Source organism: Filicampus tigris, chromosome 12, assembly GCF_054856515.1.
Source record: "Filicampus tigris isolate MCC_2025a chromosome 12, RoL_Ftig_1.0, whole genome shotgun sequence".
NCBI classification, from domain to species: domain Eukaryota; kingdom Metazoa; phylum Chordata; class Actinopteri; order Syngnathiformes; family Syngnathidae; genus Filicampus; species Filicampus tigris.
In genome coordinates, this window is record NC_141228.1 from 6778833 (window position 1) to 6806036 (window position 27204).

The 27204-nt window shown below is 39.2% G+C and overlaps 3 protein-coding genes across 6 annotated transcripts in view; 1 reads left to right on the plus strand and 2 right to left on the minus strand.

Moving 5' to 3' along the window:
* The window catches only part of abca7 (ATP-binding cassette, sub-family A (ABC1), member 7), a 30795-nt gene extending 24908 nt beyond the window's left edge, over positions 1-5887 (minus strand). For both annotated transcript variants that reach the window (XR_015088864.1, XM_086046262.1), the window contains exons 1-6: positions 5570-5887; positions 3730-3797; positions 3414-3507; positions 2213-2354; positions 1745-1869; positions 708-826 (exon numbers count right to left, since the gene is read on the minus strand). Coding sequence is in view for 1 of the 2 variants with exons in the window: in XM_086046262.1 (XP_085902388.1) it covers positions 708-826; positions 1745-1869; positions 2213-2354; positions 3414-3507; positions 3730-3795 (546 nt within the window). In the remaining variant the exon portion in view is untranslated. The remainder of the gene's footprint in view (positions 1-707; positions 827-1744; positions 1870-2212; positions 2355-3413; positions 3508-3729; positions 3798-5569) is intronic.
* A 4373-nt stretch (positions 5888-10260) lies between these two features.
* On the minus strand, positions 10261-19631 carry LOC147138200 (amyloid-beta A4 precursor protein-binding family A member 3). 2 transcript variants are annotated; one of them, XM_086048205.1, is made up of 11 exons: positions 19358-19631; positions 17859-18780; positions 16929-16959; positions 16106-16251; positions 15917-16003; positions 15203-15379; positions 14098-14277; positions 12120-12332; positions 11908-12027; positions 11452-11592; positions 10261-10626 (listed from the first exon to the last, which is right to left on the minus strand). In XM_086048205.1, exons 2-11 carry the CDS (start codon positions 18777-18779, stop codon positions 10555-10557), a joined length of 2088 nt encoding a protein of 695 aa, XP_085904331.1. In that variant the 5' UTR covers position 18780; positions 19358-19631; the 3' UTR covers positions 10261-10554. The 2 variants fall into 2 exon arrangements, with proteins under 2 accessions (XP_085904331.1, XP_085904332.1); XM_086048206.1 differs by lacking the exon at positions 19358-19631 and adding an exon at positions 19211-19326.
* Positions 19632-23533: 3902 nt separating this feature from the next.
* On the plus strand, positions 23534-26486 carry LOC147138201 (uncharacterized). Of its 2 annotated transcripts, none has more exons than XM_086047954.1 (3): positions 23534-23678; positions 25049-25255; positions 25362-26486. In XM_086047954.1, the coding sequence occupies exons 2-3, from the start codon at positions 25198-25200 to the stop codon at positions 26480-26482; spliced, it is 1179 nt and encodes a 392-aa protein (XP_085904080.1). In that variant the 5' UTR covers positions 23534-23678; positions 25049-25197; the 3' UTR covers positions 26483-26486. The 2 variants fall into 2 exon arrangements, with proteins under 2 accessions (XP_085904080.1, XP_085904081.1); XM_086047955.1 differs by having other exon boundaries at positions 23543-23703.
* Positions 26487-27204: the final 718 nt, after the last annotated feature.

Here is a 27204-nt window from a genome sequence, read left to right on the forward strand (position 1 = left end):
TTTTAGCATTGGACACCAAATGCATTACTCTGCTAATATAGGAGAAATTATCATTGTCAGATCAAGTTCATAATTGAACATAACCGTTCTGTGTAAACAAATTAAAAAAGATACAATATATGATTGCGCTGACCTGTGAAAAACACTAATATCCTTTTCATTTTTATATTTACCTGAATGGTTTTTCCGCATTGCAGACGTCGCATTAATGCGATTTTTTTTTTTTAATTGAAAAATTGGACATTTGTGTTCTTCACAGGACAGTGACGATATGCTATTTTGTCTCATCTGTGGGTCTGCTGTTTAATATGAGCTTTATTGTTTTTGCATGCCCTGATCGGTAAGTTTGATTTGATGTGCTAACGTATTTTCGACCAGCCTACTAATCGGGGGCTCTCCGATGGCCATCATTTTAGAGTTGTGTCATTGATATAAAGTGTGGCTGGGGAGAGGGAAGTCTGGTCTTCCCTGCTAAAACCGCTGGCCCTGCGACACCACCTTAGATAAGTGGAAGAAAATGGATGGATTGTGTCTTCTATTCATGCACTTCTTTGCTAAGTAAGACCACACACATAATGACACTTTCCTCCATTCAGATGACTTCAAGAGAGCCAACAGAAAATCCGGAACTTGACATACAACTGAATATTTGACAATAAGAAAATCAGTACATTGCAAAGAAAAGCAGAATGGATAAATGTTACCACCTTAAACTTGAGTTGAGTCGCCAGCAGCTTGTCCACAGTCACAGAAGAAAGGCCGGTTTTGGTGCGCAAGAAGGTAGAAAACCTCTCATCGGTTCTTAGGAACTCTCTCACTGGTAGTGCTGCAGAGGGTCATAAAGACGAATGAGGAGGGCTAGGAATAAAAGTCAGTGTGCTTGAAATAAAAAGTTGTACAACAGAATATCAGCTTAATACAACATAAAAACAACATAGGACATAAATGAAGAATACCTGATCTGTTCACTGACTATGAGTCAACACAAACTGTAATGCTTAAAAAGATTTGAGTATATTTAGGTGGTAGTGGGTCAGAGTGTTAAGACATTAAACCAGTCTTTAGGGCTGAACAACAGCACATGCTGTCACTCAGGGGGAGTTTGTAACTCAACCTCCGTACAGGAAACTAAACAGACACTCCTTCAACATCCAGATCAGTCGCAGTACGTAAAGCCAGTCACTTGATACTTGCTTTGTTTACATGTACTTTCGATTACATAGTACTACTAAGGCGATTTAGATAGAATCAGGTAATTTCAAAGTATTCTTTAGCAATTTAAAAATACAAAGCAAAATTTGTCATTGACATGTTATGTGTTGTTCTGGTGTATAAAAAATAATTATGGTCGAAAGAGACAGCAGACTTTTAATGTTATACTTGTGCTCGTATGCCGCCCATGATGCAGCCATGACTACAAAAAACAACAGTACTGTATATTGAATCAGCTGGTTCCTTTAGCTTCTCTGTGTAAAACAGGGGTCTTAACTGTGATCAAACCTGGTATCATATGCGTTCAATAATATAAAATTCAATGTCCGTACATACTTAACAAACCTGACTGCAAATATAAGAATTTCAATCAAATGAGAGAAGAACAATGGCAACTGTTGCCTTATTGGTCCAAAAACACATGAAACATGTGATAACAACATTATCACTGGGTTTGAAACGGGCTGGTATGTCAATGGATCCCTCAGAATCAGAACTATAGCAAAAAGAAATGTTAAACAAAGAGTTATACTTGGCCAGAGTCTAGGGTCCTTTCCCACATTCTGGATGGTCGTCCTCAGCCTCTCGAGGCTTGATATGTCCTGATTTGCAGTGTAGTTTAAAAGCCTCTGAGTGTCCACAAAGAAGCGAGAAATTCTGGAGGGGAAAAAAAAGACATTTATCCATTTATCTACATTCCAGTACTGTATAATGCTGCCTTTTCAGTTAACCTCTGAGGACAGTTTGCACACTCGATTCCATGTTTAGGCTTTTTCAGTCAATTAAGTCAGATTACTTTGGGGGAAAAATGTTACTAGCACAGCAATATTAACGACACTCTGATCATTATGGATATTGGATAAGGTTGTAACCATGCAAAAACCCTAAATAAGATGAAATTGTCAAAGGATTACTGTGGCTTGCTTTGATTTTTATTGAAGTACTTTGATGTGCAGGCAGTCTACATCGTTGTGAACTTTTCTACGATCAGTAAACCTACGTTGAGTTGTCAAAGTTGCCCACTTGGCCCGGAGTCTCCCCTAGCGTTGGACTGCTATAACAGGGATTGTTGATGTTACAGATAAAACCTTGAATCCAAGGCAAGGTGCCTGCTGAGGGCAAGGCTTTGTTTGGAAAGTGACCTGAAAAAAAGAAAGAGCGATGTAAAACCAGAGCAGATTATCCCAAAATACAGTAGCATGACCATGCTGGCAAACGCTTGAACTAATCGGGGCTCTAATACTTTACTAACTTTAGATAAGCAAAGGCTGTGTTTTAAATTTGAGGCTCTCTTCATATACAATACACCTGTTACATTTGTGTAATGCAATCATATTGTCAACTCACTACAGAGGACCTTTTTTGGAAGCCACCCACTCAATAATGAGGGCATTTTTTAAAATTGTGTTTTTAATTACTTCTTCACAAGTCCGAAGCTTAAATAAAGTAAGTTTAATGTGCCTTTAAGCAATTTGGGAAAAAACAAGTTAATTATGTGATGTTTTTGGAAGCTTCTGATAGATTACTTGATAACATTTGAGTAATTAGGAAACACCTGTGGATGTATTAGAAGGCACACCTGAAACACTCTGCTTCTTTATGTAACATCATGTGAAAGTCAAACCAAATCAGCCAAAACACCAGGAATACAATTGTGGACTTGCTCAAGTCCGGTTCATCCTTGGATCCAATTTCCAGATGACTTCAGGTGCCACATTCATCTTTTCAAAGTTCTAATTTTGAATAAAATCATGGAAAACTCGCCCTTCTCTCATTATTCCGGCATTTAGCAAATACAAATAATTTTTGGTAATCAGAATTAACCTAAAACTGGAAGATTTTTATATGATTTCATTTCAGAAAGAGAGAAATATATTGTAAATAAAAGTAAATATTGTAAATAAATTGGAAATAAATCTGGTTTCAACTACTGTATATATAGGGTGGTGACAGACACAGAGGGGGGGGGGGGTGAGTGCAAGAGAGAGAGAGAGGGAAAGAGACAGAAAAAGAAAATTCCATAATAAAAACAGTGTACAAAAACTTACGTCATACGCTTTGCTTTGTATCTGTCATGTCTGATAAAGAGTTGACCTGTAGATGAGTGTCTTAGCTGGCAAATTATTTGTAGTGGATGGCTCAAGGCTTGTAAATTGTATTCTGGCATTTAGAAAAACAGTTGCTGATACAATATTACTCACATTGACCCTGCTGAACAGGACCATTGGTGTTACGAATGAAAATGTAGAAGACAAAGATGAAGAGCGGCCAGAGGAGCTCGGTAATCAGTTGAACCTGCATCGACCAGAGAATGCATGCATTATGGTTAATGCTGAGTCACCACAGTAGCAGGCATGTGCATAATATAGCCATCGGGTGGTGCTCAGGCACCTGCCATATTGACCTGGACAAAAAAAAGGGCCTTTTCTTCTGTTTGCCCCTTCAGTTTATCAATATAAATCTCCCTCTCACAAATAGTAGGGAAACTGTATGTTCCCTACAAATGTATGACTGCACCTTGTTTCTTCTGCGGTAGGTGATGTGCTTCCAAAGCAGAAGAACAAGTTGCTGGAAAATATCCATCACTGTTAAAAAGAGAACACATGGTGAGAGATGCTAAAACCAGGTCCTAAAACCACCGAGCCTCACATGAAGTCTTCTTTCACAGTGGATCGACATCGTGATCACGGCGTGCGTGACGCCCCGCACTTTTGTCACAGGCTAAATTTGAAAATTGATGATGACATCGTGATCACGCGACGAGCCAATATTAGAAACACCTCAAATATGATATCTCAAACACATCAACAGAAGTACAATAGGGGAAGTCAACCCATATCTTTTTCAAGAATATGTTCTACGCAGGCCCACTAGTTAAAACATGGCCATGATGGCCAGGACCGGCCCGGAACTACTCCGGACGTTCGGGAAAATTCACATATTTTCCCCAAATTCCTGATGACTTAGCAAGACATTCCATGATTTGCTGGCAACAGACTGTGATGCAATGTTGCAAGCTCGTTTGGTGGACTGCGTGTGATATTTAAAATGTGACTTTTTAAATAGCTTTAGGTATCCGTTATTGTTATTGGAAATTATATTGCCATGTGTCATATTTGCAAGTAACACTAATTACTTTTGGCCAGTTTTGTCATCTTATCAGATCCCAAGTTGCGATGTACACTTATGTGTGACGACACACCATTGAAATTGGATTTTTTTTTTTTCCAGCATTACAAAACTGAACTAGCAGTAGTCATCATATCTCAGTCGTACACATGGCACTATTTGCCTTGTAGACCTACTAAATGTGATCATTTTTAATAAGATACAATCCACTTTATTGTCCCAAATGAGAAATTTGACTTGGACTCACTGCCCACAGCTGCCAATACTAATCACACAAACACAAATAAATGACCTAAACAAAATGCACATTCCTCAATTAAATAAAAGAGCATGGCCATAAAACATATCAATACCAGAAAATCACCAGTAAAAAAGTGCTTAGAAAGGATTGCATGTAATTAATTGCACCATATCAAATAAAATACATCATAAAACCTAGTAAGACACAAATAAATATTAAAGTGGCCTAGTGCACCTGATGAGTGTCACAGTGATTTGTTCAAGATAGCCCCAGAAGATGGGACAAAAGAAAGCTTGTATCTGTTGCTTTGACTTTTGAGTACTCGATAGCGTCTACCGGAAGGGGGCAACTCGGGTGTAATCCGCCTACTGCTCGAAGACAGCTGGGATAGGCTTACCCTCGTGAGAATAAGTGGTTCGGATAATGGATGGATGGATTTTGATCATTTTGGCCTTCATAAAAATGTTTTTGGGGAGAGGTGGGGTAGTGCACAATATAGTCAAACATTTGGGGTGTGGTGGATTCATCTGACATATACAGAAGAACATACTGAAAAGAAAATGTATTACTTGACTTTGGCTTCAATTCATTTGGCCCCCTTGCATAGCTTTTACTTTTATACTTTAGTTTAAAACCAATACTTTTATACTTGAGTAAAAAGATGGAGTTGATACTTCAACTTCTACTTAAGGATGTTTAAATCCCAATATCTATATTTCTTCTTGAGTAATGAACATGAATACTTTTGACAACTCTAGGAGATAACAAATGTTTGCTATCGGAATTTGCTAGCATTTAGTAACGTTACCTCTAACAGATAATACATGACCCCAAATATAAATTGTTAGCCTCTCATGCAGTTTACTAACAGGTGGGTGCAGGACCTCCAGATGACGAAGCCGTTGAAAAAACATGACTTGATGTACAGCACATTTGCATCATTCCTGTAATATTGCAACGTTTACACATTTTTTGGTTTAGGCTTACCTGTGTTTGGAATTCCTCGATGAGGCTCCCAGGGCAGAGCCCTGCAGCCTCGTCAGAGAACAAAAGTATCCTCAGTAGACTTCCCACACCCCAGTTCTTGTAACGTTTGCAGGTGATGTTGTGTCCGAATACACTAAACTTGTCTTTTGAGTAATGAAACAAATACGAAGTGTAAAAACTATGGTTGAGTACAAACAGCAGCGCTGGGTCGTACCTCCGTCTCCTGTGGGATCAGGAAGTTAGGCGCGCCACCCTTATGAGATTGTGATAGTGCCAGCCCCTCCATTCCAGGAAGAGCAGCCTATTCGAAAAACTACGTGTCTCTATGTGATTACATTATTATTTAGTGTCAGCAGTTTTATCGAAACAGCTGTGTGTGTGGGCGTGGGTGTGGGTGTGTGTGTCCTAGTGTACAGTGAAAGCTTGAGCATTGGAATATATCTATACTTAAAACTGCCCATCGTTCATGTGCACTGTTGTCACAGGTCGCCATAGCGAATGAGAGGAAAATTGCCCTTTACAACAAAAGGTATTTTATAAATATGATTAAAGTGAAAGTCAACCCAAACATATTTTGATCAAGAATATGTTCTATGCAGGCCCACTAGTTGAACGACGGCATTCTGATTAATATTGTGTTTGTGGAATATGAGTTAAGAAGCAAATTCCATCCATTTTAAGTCATCTCAGGGGGTGGCCATTTTGTTACTTCTGTCAACTAAAAATGACATCGAAGTTGCTCTGGGCTCAGATAATGACCAATCACGGCTCAGCTTCAGAAAACAGGTGAGCCGTGATTGGTTGTTACCTGAGCCCTGAGCAACTGTGATGTCATCTTTAGTCGACAGAAGTGACAAAATGAGAAGGGTAAAAACGGGTGGATTTCTCATATTCCAAAATCGCGATAGCAATCAGAATGCCTTGTTTCAACTAGTGGGCCTACATAGAACATATTCTTTAAAAAATATGTTTATGTTTGGGTTGCAACCGTATTATGCACGCAAATGTGCGGAGCACACTCTCGCCCGTTGTCGAAGGTGAATTTTATTTCACAATACAATACAATACTGTTTCTGCACAACCTAACAGAGCAACGGTTCACCATATTTTGATTCATCCGGCTAAATATAACAACAACTCAGAATGAACAACGTGACAAAGCACGTCTTGCATTATAGTTCCATCGCCTCCAAAATGGTGGCACTGCACGTTCCACATTAATCTGTGTAGCCCTGGTAAATCCCCTACAGTATTTTATTTTATATTTAAAAATATGTTTTATTCATTTAATTAAGTTTAGAAATGTTAAGAAGCTCACAATCTGTTCCAATTATCACTGCTTCTGTGTTTATGTTGCAACCGTACCCTGTGTGTGTTTGCGAGGAGAGGAGAGGGGAGCCTTTCATTTACTGGTGACAAAGTGGCCCCAGAGATGGCTAAAAAAGGGTGGATTAACTCTTATTCCACAAACGCAGTATTTATCAGAATGCCTGGTTTCAACTAGTGGGCCTGCATAGAACATATTCTTGAAACACCAAATGCTTCGGGACTTCCTCTTTAAAGAAACCTGAACAATTAGAGCAATCGTCTCTGGTGGCCATCAGTATATTTTGACATTGTTTAGCTTGAGAAAAGCACTTCTTTCCAGTGTGGTTCTTGCTCTGCTACGGCGGCCATGAGGCCACCAGTTACACTAAAGACGCGCTCGGCAAAGGCTTGTGACGTTGGCAAGCTTTGAAAAGCTCAAACACTGTTTCACTCTGGGAAGACCAAAACTGTGTACATTCTTGAGCATCGGCAACTTCGGACAAAGTGTCTTTGTATTTCGGAATCTCCTGCCTGATTTTGATAGAGGCCCTCGGGGTCCTGGGCCTTGCTGGACAACTTAGACTGAAAATTCTAAATCTAGACCGTTTCGGCAAAGGGGCTGTCTCTTTGTCTGCCCGTTTACCTCTTCATCATTCTCTTTCTCCTCCTCCTCCTCACAGATTGTTGGTGTCACACTGCGAGTGATGTAGTCTTCAGCTTTTGTCAGAAGATCCTAAATTTCATCATCCTCATGTTGAACAAGGACATCTGCTTGTACCCCGGGGTCAACAAAACATGCAGCTGCAGCAAGAGGAGAACCTATCATCTGTTACATTAAAGCGGAACTCAACCGAAACATGTTTTTTTTTTAAAAATATGTTCTATGCAGGCCCACTAGTTGAAACAAGGCATTCTGATTCATATTGCGTTTGTGGAATATGAGTTAATCCAACCGTTATTAGCCATCTCAGGGGACGGCCATTTTGTCACTTCTGTTGACAAATTGTTGTTGAAAATGACATCACTGTGGCTCAGGGCTCAGGTAATGACCAATCATGGCTCAGCTTCAGAAAACAGGTGAGCTGTGATTAGTCGTTACACTCTTGTTCAGTTTTAACGTGTACCTAACAAGCTAAGTAAAATCAATGGTTGGCGAATGATTGCCATTACTTATTATTTTTGAGTCAACGAGTTACCTGAGTTTTTTCAAGTGAAATCTTCTTATCCAGATTTACAGTGAGGACACAGAAATATCAATATGCGCATGTTTTTGAGGACACTGAAGGCACCGTAGCACTGGTGGAAAAGCCAGTAAAAAGGCAAAGGTGCAAACATGTTGACAAAGTATCATTTTATTACGTCAACTGTTAAATATGATGGAGGAAATAAGTTTGGAGGTCAACAATGTGATCAAGTGGGGGTGTTTGTACTCTCACATAGTTAGTGTTGCTACTGTATTTCATGTATGTTTGTAACATAACAATTTGACTCTTTGTTGCTTTGTTTTAAAGTTATTCCAAAGTCAAGACAGTCAGTTTGTGTGAAGTTGTTCGTTCATCATATTTTGTTTTCCTGAGATGGACGGTCAACTTGACTAATGCCAGTGGTCCTCTTACTATACTAAAATGGTATCTGAGAACAATGATCACAATAGGGTTGTAGGTATACGAACAACATCTGGCCAAGTTCGAGGAAGGACAGCTAAGCTGAAGGAGGTCGACTGTTAAGTTGCCGACATTTTGGGTGTGACACTCTAGCGCCCGTGCAGTACTGAATGTATGTGTGTATTCGAAGAGGCAGAGTGTCGATGATCAACGTGTCCTGCAATTCACAATCGTTCTCGCTAGCTGTGTTCTTTATCGACGCACGAGCCGAGTGATCCAGGCAGGAAAGCAGCCCTTGAGGACCGAGTTTGGACGCCGCTGGTTTAGAAAATAAGCTGCGTTCGCAAACTAGCGGGAGGGGAGCACGCTCTGCCTCTCACTCTCAGTAGTCCAGAGTGAATTTCCAAACGTGCCCTAGGTCACTTCTTCCTTGACCTTTTATGCGACACTTTTTGACAAGGACTCGGCTGCTGTGCTCTCAAGTAACGCATGGTAAAGCTGAGCATTTAATTTTTATTTTTTTTTTGCGACCAAATATGTACCTGCACAAATCTACAAGTCATTGCTCCTTAAGCTATCCAACAGCACATGTACATGGCTAGTAGCTACCGAGTCCTCAGCGTGCACCACGCCCACCATACGTTACAACTTGATGGATTAAAAAAGTTAAAAAATATCTATATAAATAAATAAAACTTATGTCTCTCGTCTGACCAATCCATGGAATCAATCAGTCCAAACCAGCCAACCAGCAGGTCCACCTGTTAGCAATTTGGACACACAAAAGCTCAGATGCCCACACACCCACGCGCACACACCCAAACACACCCTCACACACACACATACACTCAAAATTCATAACAACCTAACCAATAAAAACACTTACAGAAAATCAAACAATATTATGCAAGCTTTAGGTACAACAGGGGCGCGAAGGCTCTTTAATTCAGGTATGCAGACACACAACAGGCAAAAGGCCCCCCAGCCTGAGATCAGCAGCACCTGGTGCTTAAAACATCAATACAGTCTCTGTCGTGGAAGTATGAAATTATGAGATATGAACAAGTTTGCTTTCTATGTAACAATGTTACAACTATGTTACGTGTCGTGGCCTTGCTGTCGCCAATTTGTCTCTCCATCCTCACACGTGAATGACAGAACTTTGTGTTAAGCAGGTTTCAAACACACAACAAAACACAAACAAAAAATCTAAAATAAAAAATTGAAATTATATCATTATTTGCACAAGATAGGTTTCCAATATTTTCCCTTGATAAATCATAAGGAACCCAAAATATTAGAAACAGCTGTCATTAGAAGAGGGCTTACCAATGCAAGCTCCAAGTGAACAATGAACGTATCGCTACATTAATCCCCCTTTGACTATGTCAATCAAAATTCTGCGTTATGATCTCATTACATTGTCCAGGTGATCCTAATGTCGTGTCCAGCAAATGTATACCAATATCGGTGTGTTACATAGTTCTGCATACAATAGATAATTAAATGCCAATATTCTACATATGTTTAATGAACAGCCAAAACGGAAATTTAATTTAAAAATATAGAAGTCTCTGTCAAATGACAATCATCTTTAAATATGCGTATTTTGCAGTCAAGAGCATCTGATAGCTGTTATTTGAATGAAACTAGAGTGAAGACCCCAGAGTGTTTTCTTGTGAGATGTGAGAATTGGGAGTACAACTGCGCTCACTTTCTTTGAGCACTTTCAGGTCAGGCACACGGAAAACCCAAACTGGAAAGCAAAAAAAACCCATCCATTATCCAAACCGCTTTATTAGACGCATGATATGCTTCATTATATACATCTGTGAAGTGTAAAACATTGCACCTACAATACATATTACTGTACTGTATATCATATTAGCTACTTATGGCCTTATTCATACCTGATACACAAACTAAGCAATATAAATCCATCTTAGTGTTTTAATACTCAAACACACTGTTTAAAAATAGAAACTAATGTACTTAATTGTGTTCAAGGTGGCAGTGGTGTGATTGCAAATGTGCTAGTTTGGCAAATGTTAACACTGATCAGTTCTACACCAGTCAAAGAAACACTGGCTGCTCTTGTCCAGTTAAAAGCCGATATGTTGAGGCTGGCATGGTCTTCAAGTGAATCTGTTGAGAAAAGAAAAGACAAAAAAAAAAAAAAAACACTTGACTCTGCAACCAAAAGAGTGCATCTAATTGTGAGTGTTTGAACCCAGGGATGCACCGAAAATGAGCCAGAAATTGCCTAAAACTGCATTTTCGGTCGTTCCTCACTCCTCAGTTTAAATATTAGCTCCTCCCACCAGAAATCCCACTGAGGAGACGAGTAGATTGACAGGAGCGAGGCGGGAGGAGGGACAAATGTTTGCAGAAGTGAGACGATCGTCCCTCGTTTATGTCATTTCTCGGAGACCGCAACTAAAAGTGGTGTCACGTCCCTGACGCGTGGCACAAATCAACGATCTCTGTTCCTTAATTACTAGTGAATTAAGTAAAAAATTATCAACACGTTACCTCGCCCGGAGCGCATATTTGGAGTGACACATAAATATGCATCAGAGCCGCCGATAAGCTGTTTTTGTATTATGTTGAATGCCCAAAAAACGTTTAATCATCAAAACGTTTTTATTTTCTTCATGTGGCCAAATGCATTTGAGAAAATATCCTTACTACTACAAACCTTAGACACAGGTGGTTGGTTAGGTGTAGTAACCATGAGGAAGCTACTTTGGTATCAAAAACTGCATCAACTAAATATGTATATTCAAACTAAAATAATCAAGGGAGGACAGAAACGGAGAATTAACTATTTAATTTAAATTGCAGAAAATGATCAGGCCAGGAAGTTTATTTATTCTTAGTTTTTTACAGCACAGTATTGTAATTTCTTTTGCTCATTTTCTGTGCCGGCCATGAATGTTCATTTAGGTGCATCCCAACTTGACCTCTTACCTCTCCTACTGCATTTGTAAGGATCTGAATGATTTTGTCATGTGGGGTGGCAACAACGCTCTGTCCGTTAATTTCAATGATGCGATGTCCAACTCGGATGCCTCCTCTTTCTGCGATACCACCTCGCATTAGACTACAGATCTGAGGGGGAAAAAATTGATGCATTTTAACTTAAAGGCAGAGGTGGGAAAAGTACTCAAATTGTGTAATTGAGTACAAGTACAACTGATTGTATAAAAAAATTGACTTAAGTAAAAGTACTCACTCAAATGAATACTCAAGTTAAGCTATTTGTTCATATTTGTCAATTGACTGCATACTCATTTCCTTCATTTAGGTGTCTCCAAACAGTAACAGCAAACATTTTTTCAATACATATCTTACATTTTTGTAGATGGCCAGCATTTTGATCCCAACCAAGTAGAGAGAATACAATAAAACATGAACATGACTTACGATGCCATCCTCCACACTGAAACCAAGCTGATACTTCGGATCTGGTCTCCTGATAATCGCCATGGTGACAGGAGGGCAGTGGACAATGCTGAGCTTAACATACTTCTGGCTTTTCAAGTCCTGAGATAAACACACCATTGGAATGGCCGAGTGCTCAGTGTAGCGGTCAAAGTTATAATCAGAACTGTAAACCATTTATGTGTATCTCTTACCTGGATTATATTTTGGCAGGTGGTGATGGGTAGACCCACCATGCTGGTGCCGTTGACAGACATGATGCGATCACCGATACTGAGCTCGCCGCAGCGCTCGGCAGGACCTCCGTGAAGGAGATTGGCCACCATCACCGTGGGCACGATAGAGCCCCAGCCTGATTCGACCACTGCCAACCCCAAAATTTCCCCTGGAGCCTTGGTGATAGCAACCTGAGCCACAGGTTGAAAAATGACAAAAATGACAAACATGAAACATGAAAATTTCCCCACTGTGGGATCAATAAAGGCATTCTTATTCTTATTCTTATACTGTTAATTCAAAGTGTTTATATGTGGCATTCGTCAGCATTTTTTTACAGCGGAACTTCTAAAGTCATTTAGGCCTGAAGGCGACAACTGACAAAAGCAGCACAATACTAAGTTGAAATTGCTGTTGTGTTGGGAAACAAAAACAGATTTCAGCAAAGGATCAACTTTGTGTGTACTGTACTTGGCTTTTATTATAGATTTTTTTGTGACACCTATTACACAAGAGGGAGCAGAATCAACAAGGGGAGAAGAATAGCTATTGCAAAGTCCCATGCACACTAGCGGAGCCAGAGGGGTGGCACTGGCCACCTCTGAAATCTACCTGAAATCCCCCATAGAGGATGACATTTTTTCGGGAATCCTGCGGGTCCCAGAAATCCTGTGGGATGGGAGTCAATTTTACCTTTGCAGACAAGAGTGGGGGAGTCCATAAGGAAGAATCCGCTCCCATGTCACCATCTAGCCCCCACCCCCATCCACCACTCAATGACCTCAATGACTTGTAAGGCAACTGCGCTGTCTTGTAGCACTGCAGTTATGTATGTTAGCACCCTCTACAGGTAAGAAATTCATATTACATCTTAATTTATACTCCCAGTGTGCCAACTAGTTGAACATTTTGAATATTAAACTTACCATCTAGTGTTCTATTTTCCCTGACATTTTTTAGGATGAAAGTGGAGATTTTATTACATTATGTGGCATTATGTGACGCCAGTCAAGAAGTAAGAATGGGCTGCTATCTTTATCTTTTTCATAGGGTGGATGGAAAATTAAAAGGGAAAAAGATATGAGTGATTCTAAAGAGGAAAAAAAGAAAAAGCTTATTGCATTTTTAAAAATGTATTTACTTATTTATTCATTTATTTATTTACATTATAGCGATCGAAAAAAATGTTGTTTCAGCGTATTGGTAGCTGGTGAGTTCAAGGACAGTAATAGAAAAAGAGAGGTGGTGAAGCAGATGGTGATTGAGAAATATGAAGACAAGGGAAGCCCTGCACAAGCCTGTAAGTAATAAAGTTTAATCAAACATTCGCTAATGGTCGCAAAACATCGCTAACAGTCGCGAATGACAGAAGCGACGACCTGCTTTTCGTCAGAAATGTTGGCAATTCCAACAACAGCCAGCCTTCGCTGCTAAGTGAGATAAGGCCTTAAGCCAGTTTTATTTTGTTTTACTACAAACAATTGTTAACTTCTATTCAGACGTATGTGACAAGTTTACAAATGTGTGAATGTGCAATTCTCCTTCACATTGCTTTTCTATTTGCACCGTCATCATTTCTCATTCAAACTAAAGACTTGATTTTTTTTTCTTCAATTCGTATTATTAACATATGCTTAACATTTATCATACTAAAATGACACGTTTAAAAATCGTTTGTACAAGTTAAAAACAATTGAAGATAATGGTTTAACTCCAATAACAACTAAACTAAATAATTGAGTCCGGTGGAGAAATTGTTTTGGTATTTGACCAAACTCAACCTGCACTGGACCCTGGAACACATTTTCTTCCACCTTAGATGTGCCGCTGTACTTTCAGGAGCCCACTTACACAAATATATCTTTTGAGATAAGGGACTAAGAAAAGGAGAATCTGAGTGAATAAAAAAAAACAGTATTTTGCCTTAGTTGACACAAATGCTTGTACTGTACATACCTCTCTAATGTTTTGAGAGTCAGAGAAGTGGGCCAGGTCTCCATTGTAGAGTTCCTGATGTTCCAGGTAGTCGCTGTACTCGCCAGGCTGCAGATCACTGGCCTTGATGCCACTTGTTTGAAGGAATTGCTGGTAGGCCACTCCAAATGCCTGGCCGATAGCCTGAGCAATGACCTGGGCCTGGATGGAGACGGAAAGGCCTTGTTCAGACTGACATTCCCAAACGCATTCTTGTTAGAGCCACATTCTTCTAATCAAAACAAAGACACGTGAAAGTTGAACTTTTCTGTAATTTTGACATTTTGGAGGACTTCATTTACTGTAGAAAACTATATGGAGCTAGTTTTCATTTAACTTTTTAAGACATGCTGACGACCATGGGTGCTCCCTGAACTTTTTGTTAGAATTGGAAACAAAGATGTTGTCTTTATATATATATAAATATTGTCAAAAATATATAGTAATAATACAATTTTTTTTAATCAACATTATGGAAATCTGAAAAACTGTTCAATAAACAACAGTTATTTTTTTTTTTTTTCATTTCGATTAATATTTCGGTTCATATTTTCTCTTTTTTCAAAATTAATATCAGCTCCAATATTGATTATCGGCCTTCTTGAGGCCCAGAAAAAAAAATATTAGTCTATCTCTAGTTACAAGTGCCCCAACGTACGAGTTTTCCGAGTTCTGAGCCAAGCAAATTTTTTGTAACATGTATTTGTTATATGTTTTCATGCATTTTTATGCTTTATAAATCATTTATGTCTCAATATTGGGGAGCTTGGAACGGATTAGGGCATTTACATGGAAAACGCGTCTCTACTTACAAAACTTTCCACTTAAGAAATTTCTTCCAGAACCAATTCATTTCGTAAGTAGAGGTACCACTGTGTATATATATTTTTTGTAAAGGTTCATGTGCAGTTTTGATTTGCTGTTATAGTTGTGATGCTGCAATGCCATTCACCAGCAATTTCAATTTTGAATTGCAGAAAAAAAACATACAATTTTCAAAGCATCCTTGCTTGTGGTGGAGGGAATAAACAAAACAACACGAATACAGTACAAGGTCTAAATGTTTCCATGTGAAGAACAAACTCACATCCACTGAGGAGAAGACGTGGCAGATCATTAAGCACTTCTGAGGTTTGGAGGAAGACGAAGACGAAGACGAGGCCGTTTCCTGCCCTTTACGCTTCCTGCGTGCCATCAGGACCACGATATTGCCAATATCTGCGATGTAAGAAATCATCTGCAAAGAGTGATCCATCATGGCCTCCTGGGTGGACACAGGATACACGAAAGGAACATTTTGTTGAAAATTAGACAACAAACTCTGGTTTCCCTTGAAACTGGCTGGACATCTATCATTAATTACACTAAGTAAGAGCTCAAGTTTTTCTACACTGTCAGATGCAACCCTCCCATAGTCACATTTGGTAATTTTTGTTTTCCCCCCACAAAACAATAGTATTGGTCTGTCTCCACAGTTTTTACACATTTTAAACCATATTTAAGTGTTGAAAACAGATTGAGAGCAAATCTCTTAATTCTACTGGACACTTATTGTGGGAGCCTCGTGGCATTAAGTCTGCTCAAGATTCAAGGTAACAAGTGCGAAACTGTCTGTTTTTTACACCATAATGATGTCTGTGGTAATACTTGCAAGCGTTTGTCGCCAAGGGCGCCATTCAAGATTACTGACTGGGAGCAGCACTGCTGCACAAATAGAGTACAGTAGCATCAATAATATGGAGCATGGTATTCATAATAATTGTTGTCATGTGTGCCAAAAAAAACATTTGGGAAATCCCACCTGTGTATCAGCAGAGAGAACTTTGATCCTCTGAGTGGAGATAAACAGATCCACCTCGGTCATTGGTTGGGTTTCCCCTTCTGGAGCCTGACAGAAATTAGAATTAGAAGATTTTACGTTGTAATCGACAGCTGATGTAAAATAGCGAAGTGCTTTTATCGTACAGCATGAGCGCACAGTGGAATTTACCTTAATGCGGTCCACCGCCTCCTGAGCCTGTGCCATACGGGCATTAGTAGATGGGTTCTTCTCAGACTTGAGTTGTGTTGAGCCCAGGTACTTGGCGCCAAATATGACTCCATCTAAGAGGTCTTCAGGGTCACATGGACCTGGCACTGCAAGGTAAGGCGCAAAAACAATTCACTAAACTTTGGACTCACCCATTTTTGATACAATTGATGAAGCACTCCTATACTAGTTAGAGATCTCCCGAATCCCGATCACTTTTTTTTTTTTTTTTTTAGCACCCAAGTCTAAGTCCAAGCTGTACCGATATCTGCCAACGCTGAGTCTCAATCTGATATCTGGGCAATGCATTACAAAAAAAAAAAAGGGCATCCAAATTGTCAAATTAAGGTGTCCCAACATAACATTTTATATGCCTGTAAGTCAGCAGTGGTATATAAATAAAGTAAACAAATAAGATTTTTTTTGTTACTGACTTTAGAAATAGATAGAATTCAAAAATCTGATCCTTTTCAGCCAATAACAATTTCTGATCACATGATCAAATCGGGACAACTCTAATACTATTGTACTACATCGCTTCAATTGCAGGCAACATAATTGTGGCATGACCTGTGAAAAATAATTATTCAATTATTGGGTTCCCACAATTTGTTTAATCTAAAAATGTCACTGCAGACAGAAGTACATTTACTAAGAGCATACGGGACACATTAAGTATAGAAGCTTTTAGAATGACCTGTTCCGTAATTTAGCACTTAAAGGAGAGGCACAAAATGTGCATTGTCTGGCCTCGCCATAATCAAAATCATAAAGTAAGACTTACCATCTTTGTATGAAGGCTGGTCATCAGCATTCTGTAATAACAGAAACAGACTGCATTCAATACTTGACATAATTAATAATTAGGAAGTGATTTCTGATTAGGTAACTTATGTTTTGGCCTGGTCAAAGCATATTCTGATCATTATTAGTAACAATTCAGTAAAAGAGAGGGAACATTTATGTTGTGACTCAAATTCAAATTAGAAAAGACTTTAAAGAGGAAGTCAATCCCCAAAAATTATTTACAAGAATATGTTCTGTGCAGCCCCAGTAGTTGAAAGACAGCATTCTGATTAATACTGCATTTGTGGGATATGAGTTAGGTAAATCTATCAATTTTTGTCCATCTCAGGGGGTGGCCATTTTGTCACTTGCCGTCAACTGAAAATGACATAACAGTGACTCAGGGCTCAGCTAACGACCAATCATGGCTCAGCTTCAGAAAACAGTTGAGCCGTGTTTGGTTGTTACCTGAGCCCTGAGCAACTGTGATGTCATTTTCAGTCGACAGAAGTGACAAAATGGCTGCCCCCTGAGATGGCTAAAAGCGGGTGCATTTTGCTGTTAACACATATTCCACAAACACAATATTAATCAGAATGCCATGTTTAGACTTGTGAAGGCGCATTGAACATATTGATGCAAATAATTTTGGGGGGTTGACTTCCACTTTAAAGATTTTACCTATCAACAGATAACTATATTATATTTCATTAAATACACTCATCTATACAACCTCGGATGGAAATCAACACATGGAAAAAAAAGCAATAATTCAATATATTCTTACCAAATAGTTTTAAAACTACCCTAAGACTGGATGAGGAATGTGATCTTTGCATAAATAAAACAAACAAGCAAACTGTTAGGTTTTCTGTTATTACTTCCTTGTGCAAAATGAACTTTTTGTGACAGTTATAATTTGACCAACCTGCTCGAACTCTGCATCCTCCCCTTGAGCCTCTTCCCTCAATTTTACCCAAACCGGCTCAGAAAAGTCCGTGTCTGGCAGCAAGTTGACAGAGCCTTCTTCTTCCCTGTACGGCTGTTGTTGACTATTCCCATGCAGCCCCCAGAAACTCTGGGCGTCTTCCTGGTTGTAGGAAATGGACACTACAGCATCCATTTCCCCTTTGCGGGGGAGGCAGCTGGGATGAGGCGTAGCGCTGATGTCTGTGCACTTCAGCAGTCCCAACACATCTCTCTGGTGGCTTTCAGAAAACAACAACCCGGTGGTTTCAGTGCTGTCCTCCGGTAAGGTTGATAACGAAGAAGATGCCTCAAGGTCACAGGGCCCTGAGTGTGGATACTCAATAAAGCAAGGCGGTGTTCTGGGGCGAGTATGAGCTTCTTCCCCCATCATCTGAAGTTGGCAGAGCAATGTTTGGATACGGGTGTGATCTTCATCGCGTTGTATTTGGTTAGCTTCCTCATCCTCCACAGTTGCATCCTCATCTGTTGTCTGCTCAATGTTATCTATATCTTCCACTTCAATCTCATTCTCCTTTTTCAATTCTGTGTTGTTGGCCACAAGCTCCTGCTGGTTCACATCAGGCGAAACCACGGTGCCGTTCACGTGGAGGTCATCCGAGCTTGCCTTTTCCAGATCGCCAGAAGGAGAGAGGAAGCTGCCGTCGTTCAGTTCTTCTGTTGAGCCAGCTTCAGTGGAGGAGTCTGACTTCCAATCTAAAGGAGGAGGCTCTATCGTGTTGTGCGAGTCCATGCCCCCCACAAGTGAATCGTGCTCAACGATACCAGGCCCTCTGTCAATAGAGGTCAAGCTCTGGTTGTCTGAGAGTTCAGGAGATGACACATCAAGAGAGCTGTGGTGGGTGTCCATTTTTAAACTCATCCTGTTGGAAGTCAAAACGTGCCAAACTGTTATTCATAATCTTGGACATTAGAGGAGTGCCAAGTTACACTGGAATACAGACCAGCAAGACCGATGATGCTTTTAATGCGCGATAGCTACTGCAGCTGTTTGTAAAACACATGGCCCTTGGTCATTGTGATAAGCGCAGCACAAAGTGCAATGCAACATGTATGAGAAGGACTTGGGTGGTTCTCTACAAACTTAACCATTACCCCAGTTTTTCAGTACGTGTGTGTTTAATGTTCAAAACAAATGCCATTCCACACTGTCAGTGTCACACTTACATTACACTGTTTAATTTCGGAATTGAGTTCTCGAATTTGAATGCAGCTGAAAGAATGAACTAAACATTGATAGCTGACGTTAACAGTTGGCCAATTAAATAAAGAAAACAAGAACTTGAACTGTACCGTGAGCTAACTAACTTGAGCAGTGGCGAAGCCGAGAACTAGCGGGGAACTTTAAAAAGTGGGGCCACGACAATAAACTCAGCGAAACAGATATTAGAACGGAATGCACTCTTGGTAATGGGAACTTATAAGGAGATAACATCTGACCTGATATTTCGAGTCTCGCTGAACTTTCTTTGTGCTCAGACGGAGATATCTGTTGGTGCCACGACATATAATTTAACGTGTGTTGGGGTCTTAACCTGAGGAAGATTTTATTCGTCATTCTAACAACAACGAAACCATAAAATGTGGTATTTTCTCAAAATTCAAAGGACGTGGTTAAAATATATACACAAACGTTTTCCTCTGCATGTTTCCTATCCTGATAAACACTTCGCCTTGGTTATTTACTCGCTGACGCTACTGTTTCTTGTAATAAAGGTGCATTCAAATTTTGCAGGCGTTCGATAAACACACTGTTCCATCAGAAAGCTTCGAACGCTGAATGTGTGGATTTCATGTTTTTTTTTAAACGTATTTAAATGTACTTTAATTCAGCATGCCATATTCATTCATATGTATCTAAATCGCTCAATACGAGCAATAATAACGTTGACGTTTTGCATCTTTCAAATACGGGGTGGCATGGATTTTGACATATACGGGATTAGTTGAATGCATCACGAGCTCAATAGCTGACGTCACCAGTGTGGCTCAGTCCTGCTCAATAGAAAAATAACGCATCGATTCAAAACGTATAGTGATTTTTCAAATAGATATACAGCTCGATAAATAAAGAATATAATGAAAACATAATTCAGTGTAGTGGTACACTTTAGGCGAAAGGCAAATATTCATTACCAAGCATTTAAGTAAGTAACATCAGAACAAATTGAACAATGTTTTGTCTGACACAGACCAGCAGTAGGGTTGACGAGACAACTGATCAGGTTCCCACACAAAATTTTGAATAAATACCAATTTGATAAATAGCAATTAACTACTTTATATAATATGGTCATTCAACCGTAAAATAAGTAATAGTATTATGAAATTGGTTTTATTATTCATTATCCATCCATTCATCCTTCCATCCATCCATCCATCCATCCATCCATCCATCCATTATCCAATCCGTTTATCCTCACAAAGCGGGCGTGCTGGAGCCTATCCTAGCTGTCATCGGGCAGTAGACGGGACATCCTGAACTGGTTGCGAGCCAATCGCAGGGCACACAGAGACAAACAAACATACACGCTCTTATTATTCATTAATATCTAATTATTTCGGCTCTAATCCGGATCGTCTCGGTCACTGGTAGCAGACGACAACGTTATTTCGTAAATAAAATAAACGTGTTTAATGTTTACACAAATTATCTTTGTTCTTATTCTACATAGTCTGTCTTGCTGTGAGTAAATAGGTGCCGCGTCGTGTTTGTAAGGTTTATTATCGCTTAATAAGGGGAATTGCAGTATTTAATAAGGGAAGCAATTGGCTGAGGTTGACAGGTATGGCATTATCAGAGCTGTGCATATCGTCTATCTGATGAACCGGTCCGTCTATCTGCCTATGACGGACGCCATTTTGTAGGTAACAACAGACGGGAAACTTAAAAAATAGTCGGATTAAGCATAGTCGGAAGCCCACATTTCCCATTTCGCTGTTAACAACAGGGGATGCAATTAATATCTGTCAAATATGTGCATGTGAAGTGCTTTAACACTTTCTTGTAATTAAGGGCTATACAAATACATTTTGACTTTAACTTTTGAATTACTTACCGTATTTCTTTTCCAAGATTTGATCAAATAATACAAATATTTTACAAAGTCTATTTTTATTTCATAATGTCCTTTTCCAGTATCCTTATAACACGTAAACAATTTTGTAAATGACGTCTGTTGACAACTTTCACCGCATGCTGCAGCATGTCGACATTTTATGGTGTTTTCAATTCGCCTCCTCCTCCTCGCCGGGCCCCCTCTCATCCACCTCTTCGTCCTCTCCTGTTCATTGTCTGCATAGAAACAATAAATGATTCAGTCACACATCAATAGGTTTGAACATTATTAAAAAAAAAAAAAAAAAAGAAACTCATGCATCAGAACCTACACGAAGGAAACGGTATGGAAATAAATTAACTGTAAAAGTTCTGACTATTTTTGCTATGGAGTTTGGTATATTTTACATTATGATCTTTTTGTTATTTTCTATGGCATCACCTCATGGAAACTGAGAAGAACATGAACATAAAAAAAAGCAAAAATAAATAAATTATCAGAACCATACATGTCTGGACTTGCCTGTACTGACCACAGGTATATATAGAAAATTGTATGATACTTGAAGAACACAATACAGATACAGAAGGAAACACAATACAGAAGGAAACACAATAGTAATAATAATAATAATGATGATAATAAAACTTTAATGGGCATGTCTCAACTTTCCCTTGGGCATGAATAGAAAATCATAAGATAATTTAAGAATGTGATGCGCTCAGGTTAAATCAAATATACAATTATCCATATTTGAACTCATCAACCTTTGTGTAGTGCATACCTGAATTTCTCTTCATACACTAAAATAGTTGGATAGTTAGATTGATGTTGACATTGTCAGACTAAATCACGGATGACAGCGGGAATAATCATTAATGACCAGTGTTGGGCAAGTTACTTCCAAAATGTAATACATTACATATTACTAGTTACTTGCATGCAAAAGCAATACCTCCTTTACAATATTACTGTATTTGTAGAGTGTTACTCAATGCGTTACTCAAGTTTAAGTTACTTTCTTTTTTTTTTATTGGTGATTAAGTTATTTAATAATGATTTCAACACATGCAAAATGCAACATTTGCTTCCATACTGCAGCTGGTAAAGTTAACTTATGAGCATATTTAATATATAGTGTGGGCTACAATATTAAATGTTTCAACTCGATTGTGAGAGATCACTACCCTTGATCAATATTTCTATCAATAAGATTTTTTTTAATGTAAATATTGGAACTGATATTTTGTCCATGGTAATTGCAGTCAATGGTGTTGTAGAAAAGGGTGCTCAAAGACTGCTGTTCTGACTCCTTTAAGGGGTCGGGGCTTGGAGCTACGACTCGGGCAGGAATGAGGAAAGAGGAAAATAGAGAGACGGTAACGAGACTTGTGCCCGTTTTTTAAGTTTAAGTTCAAGCCTCAGTCAACAGTTTATCCTGCCTTTAAGTTGTGCGTGAGACAAAACCACACTTTGACTTGAAGCATCAAGCCCTGTTGACTGAATTCAATTTCATTAAACGTCAGAAAACCCAAGATTCTCGTTATTGGAGTTCTAACCGGACTCACAACAGTGGTTTGGAAATTTCTACCAGCACAAACTATTTACCTTTCTTGTAGGTGTAAAAACAAAAACGGTACTGGAAAGAGTGTTTCTATAAGCACTCGGTTCAGCTTTGATATGCGACATTCACAGAGTGAACTACTCTGAATGTGATTATTAGAGAGAAATCCAGCAGTGTACCATCCCAATGAGATCGGTCTATCGGTCAAATTATGGGCTAACTCTTGATGTTTTGACACATCCGGCTACCCCCTTAGTGACACCGTAACTAATCCAAATCCGTAGAAAAAAAGTCCTATCGCTATCACCGTTTATTCTTCTCTCACCTCACACTCTTAAGGGTTTGAACATGCAAGGCCTCTCTACGATTTGCTAACACCTACACAGGTAAGCTCAGTCAGTTTTCCATCGTCACTCACTCTCAAATTTGCTTTTAGAATGTGTATCAAAATGTTTCTATAAAATCTGATGGCAAATTAGTACAATAAAGAAAAATATTAGTATATATTATAAGTATTATTTGTGTGACAGTTTTAACAATATCAGATAATCTGAAACACAGACCCCACCCAACAACTCTCTTCAACATTTCTACATTCACTCTGTATTTTATTCCATGTCTCAAAAAACACTCCCTCAAGACCTGAATCACTATTATGTTTTTTAGATATTTGAAATTTTATATATCGTTCATACAAACATGCTTTCCACAGTTTTTTCAGGACGCTTTAGATGTAGTTAAAAACTGTTTTCTCTCATGATATGATCAGTCCCTGACTATCCAGTCTTTACCCAACCACCCCTCAACAGCAGAATCACAGGTATGTTTTTAAATGTATATTAAATTTTATAGATCGTTCATACAAACCCTCTTTATTCCTTACTTTGTACAAGTATCAGATTTAAAGTCTGGGTTTCCCTTTTTGAACCAATATGCCCCACCCTTCTTTGACCGCCCACCCGTGCATGCCCCAAGACATCCTCTCACGAACATAAAACGGGAGTCATGGCCCAAGACGAAGCAACCGCCGCCACCCACACTGGCTACCCCATCTTATCGATACATAAAACACATTGACAGATTTTGTGTTTAAACCCCCACGGGATACCCGCTTGAACCAACAAACGCCGCCACCCTGGTATGCCACCCTTCAAACTCTTTAGGTATAGTTCATTTGAACCTAGCATGTGTTTAACATGAGAGTAACTGTCAAATGTTATGTCAAATTTATTAAGTTCTTACACGCAAACCGATTTGAAAGTTTTGCTTATTTGTTGGTTTGTTTGTTTTTAAATCATGCACTGTCTCACTCACTTGTTCGGGTGAGGGTATAATGAGCTGGGCCCTTAAAAAGGCAACCGCATGTTGAGAAAAATGAAGGTATCAAGATAGGTTTATGAAGTAATGCCAACTTGAATGTTGTTTTTTTTAAGCTAACCAACAATACAATGTGAGTATCCGCATGCTAAATGAAGTGAATATCATTATCAACATTATTTGAAGTCAATTCATAAAGGTTAAAAGTTTTGAATGAAGTGAATGTCATTATCAACGTTGTTATTCGAATCAAATCATAAAAGTTGAAAGCTTTGAAAGCTTATCTCCATGATTTACATGTTTAACATGCATTGATGTATTGAATCAAGTAATTTTAACAGAGTTACTTTTGATAGTGTAGGACTATTCCTCTCAGGGTCTCAGGTTTTTTACATGCTTTTTATGACTATCACAATTTTAAGCAGACAAACGCATACTTTTATACTTTTGCATAGAAATACTTTTAACAAATGTGTGTTGAGAATCCTGATTTTTTTCCTGCTACAATTTATTTGTGTAATGAACGACGATGCATACCACCAGCCAATATCATCGGTTGTCTTTTGTTTTCATCGGATCGAATTTTTGTGCCTTATAAACAAAGTTGCGTTGCGCGTGTCAAAATAGGCCATGCAAATCTATTTTCACACGGACCTGCATGTATTGTGATACAGCAAATTGCTTATTAAATGTTTTGATCCATACGCCAATACTTGCAAAGTGGAGCAAATAATAAGGTAATACTGTACAGTACGTCATTTATGGTAACTTGGCGTCTTTTTAGCATTGTTTCACTACGACCATCTACTGGATGGATGGATAAATTGCAATGCATATACACCTATTTATTTTTTTTCAATTAAGTAGCATTATTTTTCACTATAATTCCAGACAACCAGTCAACAATATTAACAAATGCATGATTAACGAACTGTTTGCAATTTAATTAAATTAACAGAATCTAACAGGCACCACATTAGCTTGAACACTTGCACCTTGTAGTTAGTATTTATTCACAATGCTTTTGCTTACTCAAACATTCCTCAATATATCTCTTGGGTTACACAATGGTCCAATGTGTACGTGGTCTCTCCCGCATTGCGAGTGTAGGTGCTGCATTGTCATTTAAGATTTGTTTGTTGTCATTAGCAGTACCGTGATACTAGCTATGATCCGTTTTCTGTCCTGCAGATCTCCACTAGCTGCCCGTGGGTAAAACGGGCTTAGACCTCTACTGTCGAGCACTCGGACCCAGAGCACACCACCACGCGTACACGCATTAAAGAGGAAGAACCCTGGTGCAATCTGGAGGGGAATTGACGCAAAGGCTGGAGGACGGAATGGAAGACAGAAAGTGGCACACTGAATCTAAGTTTTGGCACGGTCATCGCAAACAAAGTGAGGAGAACAGATTTTTGTTCATTTTCCATTTTGTGACCTAGCTGTGAACATGGACTATGACATGCTCATGATCTGATGTGTTTTTATTCTTCGCGTCCTGCAGATGGCCATCAGCTGCTGGCGAGGGAAAAAGAAGTTCCTTTTGCACAGCTCATGTGGAGGTCCAATGTAAAGATGGAGGTGCCAGAGTCCTTCCACATTGAAGATGAAGAGCAGCTTCAAAGACTGACCGAGGCTGATATCAGAAAGCACTCTTCAACTCTTGTCAATGGTGAACGTGGACCTGCGCAATCATGGCTTCATCAAAGTGAAAAGGAAACAAATAGAAAGGTCGAGCCTTTAAGCAGCAGCTCAACAGCAAAAGCTGATGGGAACCAAAGGAGTGGATTAGTCAGCCACATGAGTCCACTTCCGCACCCTGATGAAGATGTGGAGTCAGACTCTCGTGAGAGTGATGACTCTGATGAACCCCATCAAACTTTGAAAAACAAAAGAGACAGCAAAAGTGACACTTGCAACACTGAGTACAACATTTTCTGTCAAATTTGCAATCAACACTTTCCACTTTGGGGTTATTTGAAAAGACACTTGACGACACATGTGGCAACACACATTACACAAAATGGGGAGAAAACCTTTTCCTGCACATTTTGTGGTAAAATGTATTCAAAAAGACAAACAACCATGATGCACACAAGAATACACGCTGTCAAAAAAAAAAAATCTTGCTCAGTGTGTGGTAAAGGTTTCACTTCCAATCAACCATTGATCAAACACATGAAAGTGCACACTGGAGAAAGGCCTTTTGCCTGCTCAATTTGTGGGAAAAGATGTTCAGAAAAGGATAACCTCTCAGTACACATGAGGACACACACTGGAGAAAAACCATTTTCATGTTCCGTTTGCTGTAGAAATTTTTCTTCTAGGCCAGGTTTACGTACACATATGCTAACACACACCAGAGAAAAAGCCTTTTCTTGCTCAGTTTGTGCGGAACGTTTCGCGCAAAAGGGTAATTTAGAGAGACACATGAAAAAACACACCGGAGAAAGACCCTTTGCCTGCTCTGATTGCGGTTTGAAATTTGTTCTAAAGGAACATTTGGCGGCACATGTGAAAACACACCTGAAATCATTGAGCTGTGGTTTGTGTAACCAAAGATTCTCTAGTCAGCAACAAGCTTACAAACACAAATGTACAAGTGAGAATGGTAGCAGTAAATAAAGATTTGAAATAGGACTGACACTAACGATTGTAATAAATGTCAATTATTTTGCAGATTCATTGATGAATAAAAAAACATGCTTCCATCCCTTTACTCAAAAACAGGACATTGTGTCAAATTGAGTTTCCGGTAGTTATTATTCAGTTCCTGGTTTGGTCAGTAAGATATCAGAAAATTTGCATGTATTTTGATAATTGTTTTCCAACGTAAAAGCAAATGTTTACAAATATCTTATTTTCTTATTTACTGTTAAGAACTCCAAATCCAGAGGATTTCAACATTATTGAATTTATCATGGTCTTTTAACAATTAATCATGTGTCATCTTCCAAACCGCTTATCCTGTACGGGGTCGCGGGGAGGTGCAGGAGCCTGTCCCAGCTGACAATGGGCGAAAGGCAGACCACACCCCAAACTGGTCGTCAGCCAGTCGCAGGGCACACACACACAGGCACCGTCACTGAGCCCACGCTGCCCGCACACAACTCGGGCGTGTGGCCCGCTACACCATCAGTGACCCATAACGATTAATCAATCCTCAAAAATATTTCGTTGTCGCTGCATCGATTAATGGTTGCATCTCTACTTTGAATTCATTTTCGCCATAGAAAATTCTGATCACTCAGTTTGATTAGTAGTCAAAACAACATTGAATGTTGATTCACTGCTTTGGAATGAAAGGTGTATTTTTGAGCTGCAACAACAAATCGATGAAATCATTG

Excerpts from the sequence above, each read along its gene's own strand:
- LOC147138201 (XM_086047954.1), top strand. The coding sequence starts at position 25,198 with ATGGAAGACAGAAAGTGGCACACTGAATCTAAGTTTTGGCACGGTCAT. Across the intron at positions 25,256-25,361 it reads GCACGGTCATCGCAAACAAA|ATGGCCATCAGCTGCTGGCG; the intron begins GTGAGGAGAACA and ends CGCGTCCTGCAG.
- LOC147138200 (XM_086048205.1), bottom strand. The coding sequence starts at position 18,779 with ATGAGTTTAAAAATGGACACCCACCACAGCTCTCTTGATGTGTCATCT. Across the intron at positions 14,278-15,202 it reads ACGTCTTCTCCTCAGTGGAT|GCCCAGGTCATTGCTCAGGC; the intron begins GTGAGTTTGTTC and ends GTCTCCATCCAG. Across the intron at positions 12,028-12,119 it reads CCTGCCAAAATATAATCCAG|GACTTGAAAAGCCAGAAGTA; the intron begins GTAAGAGATACA and ends TGTTTATCTCAG.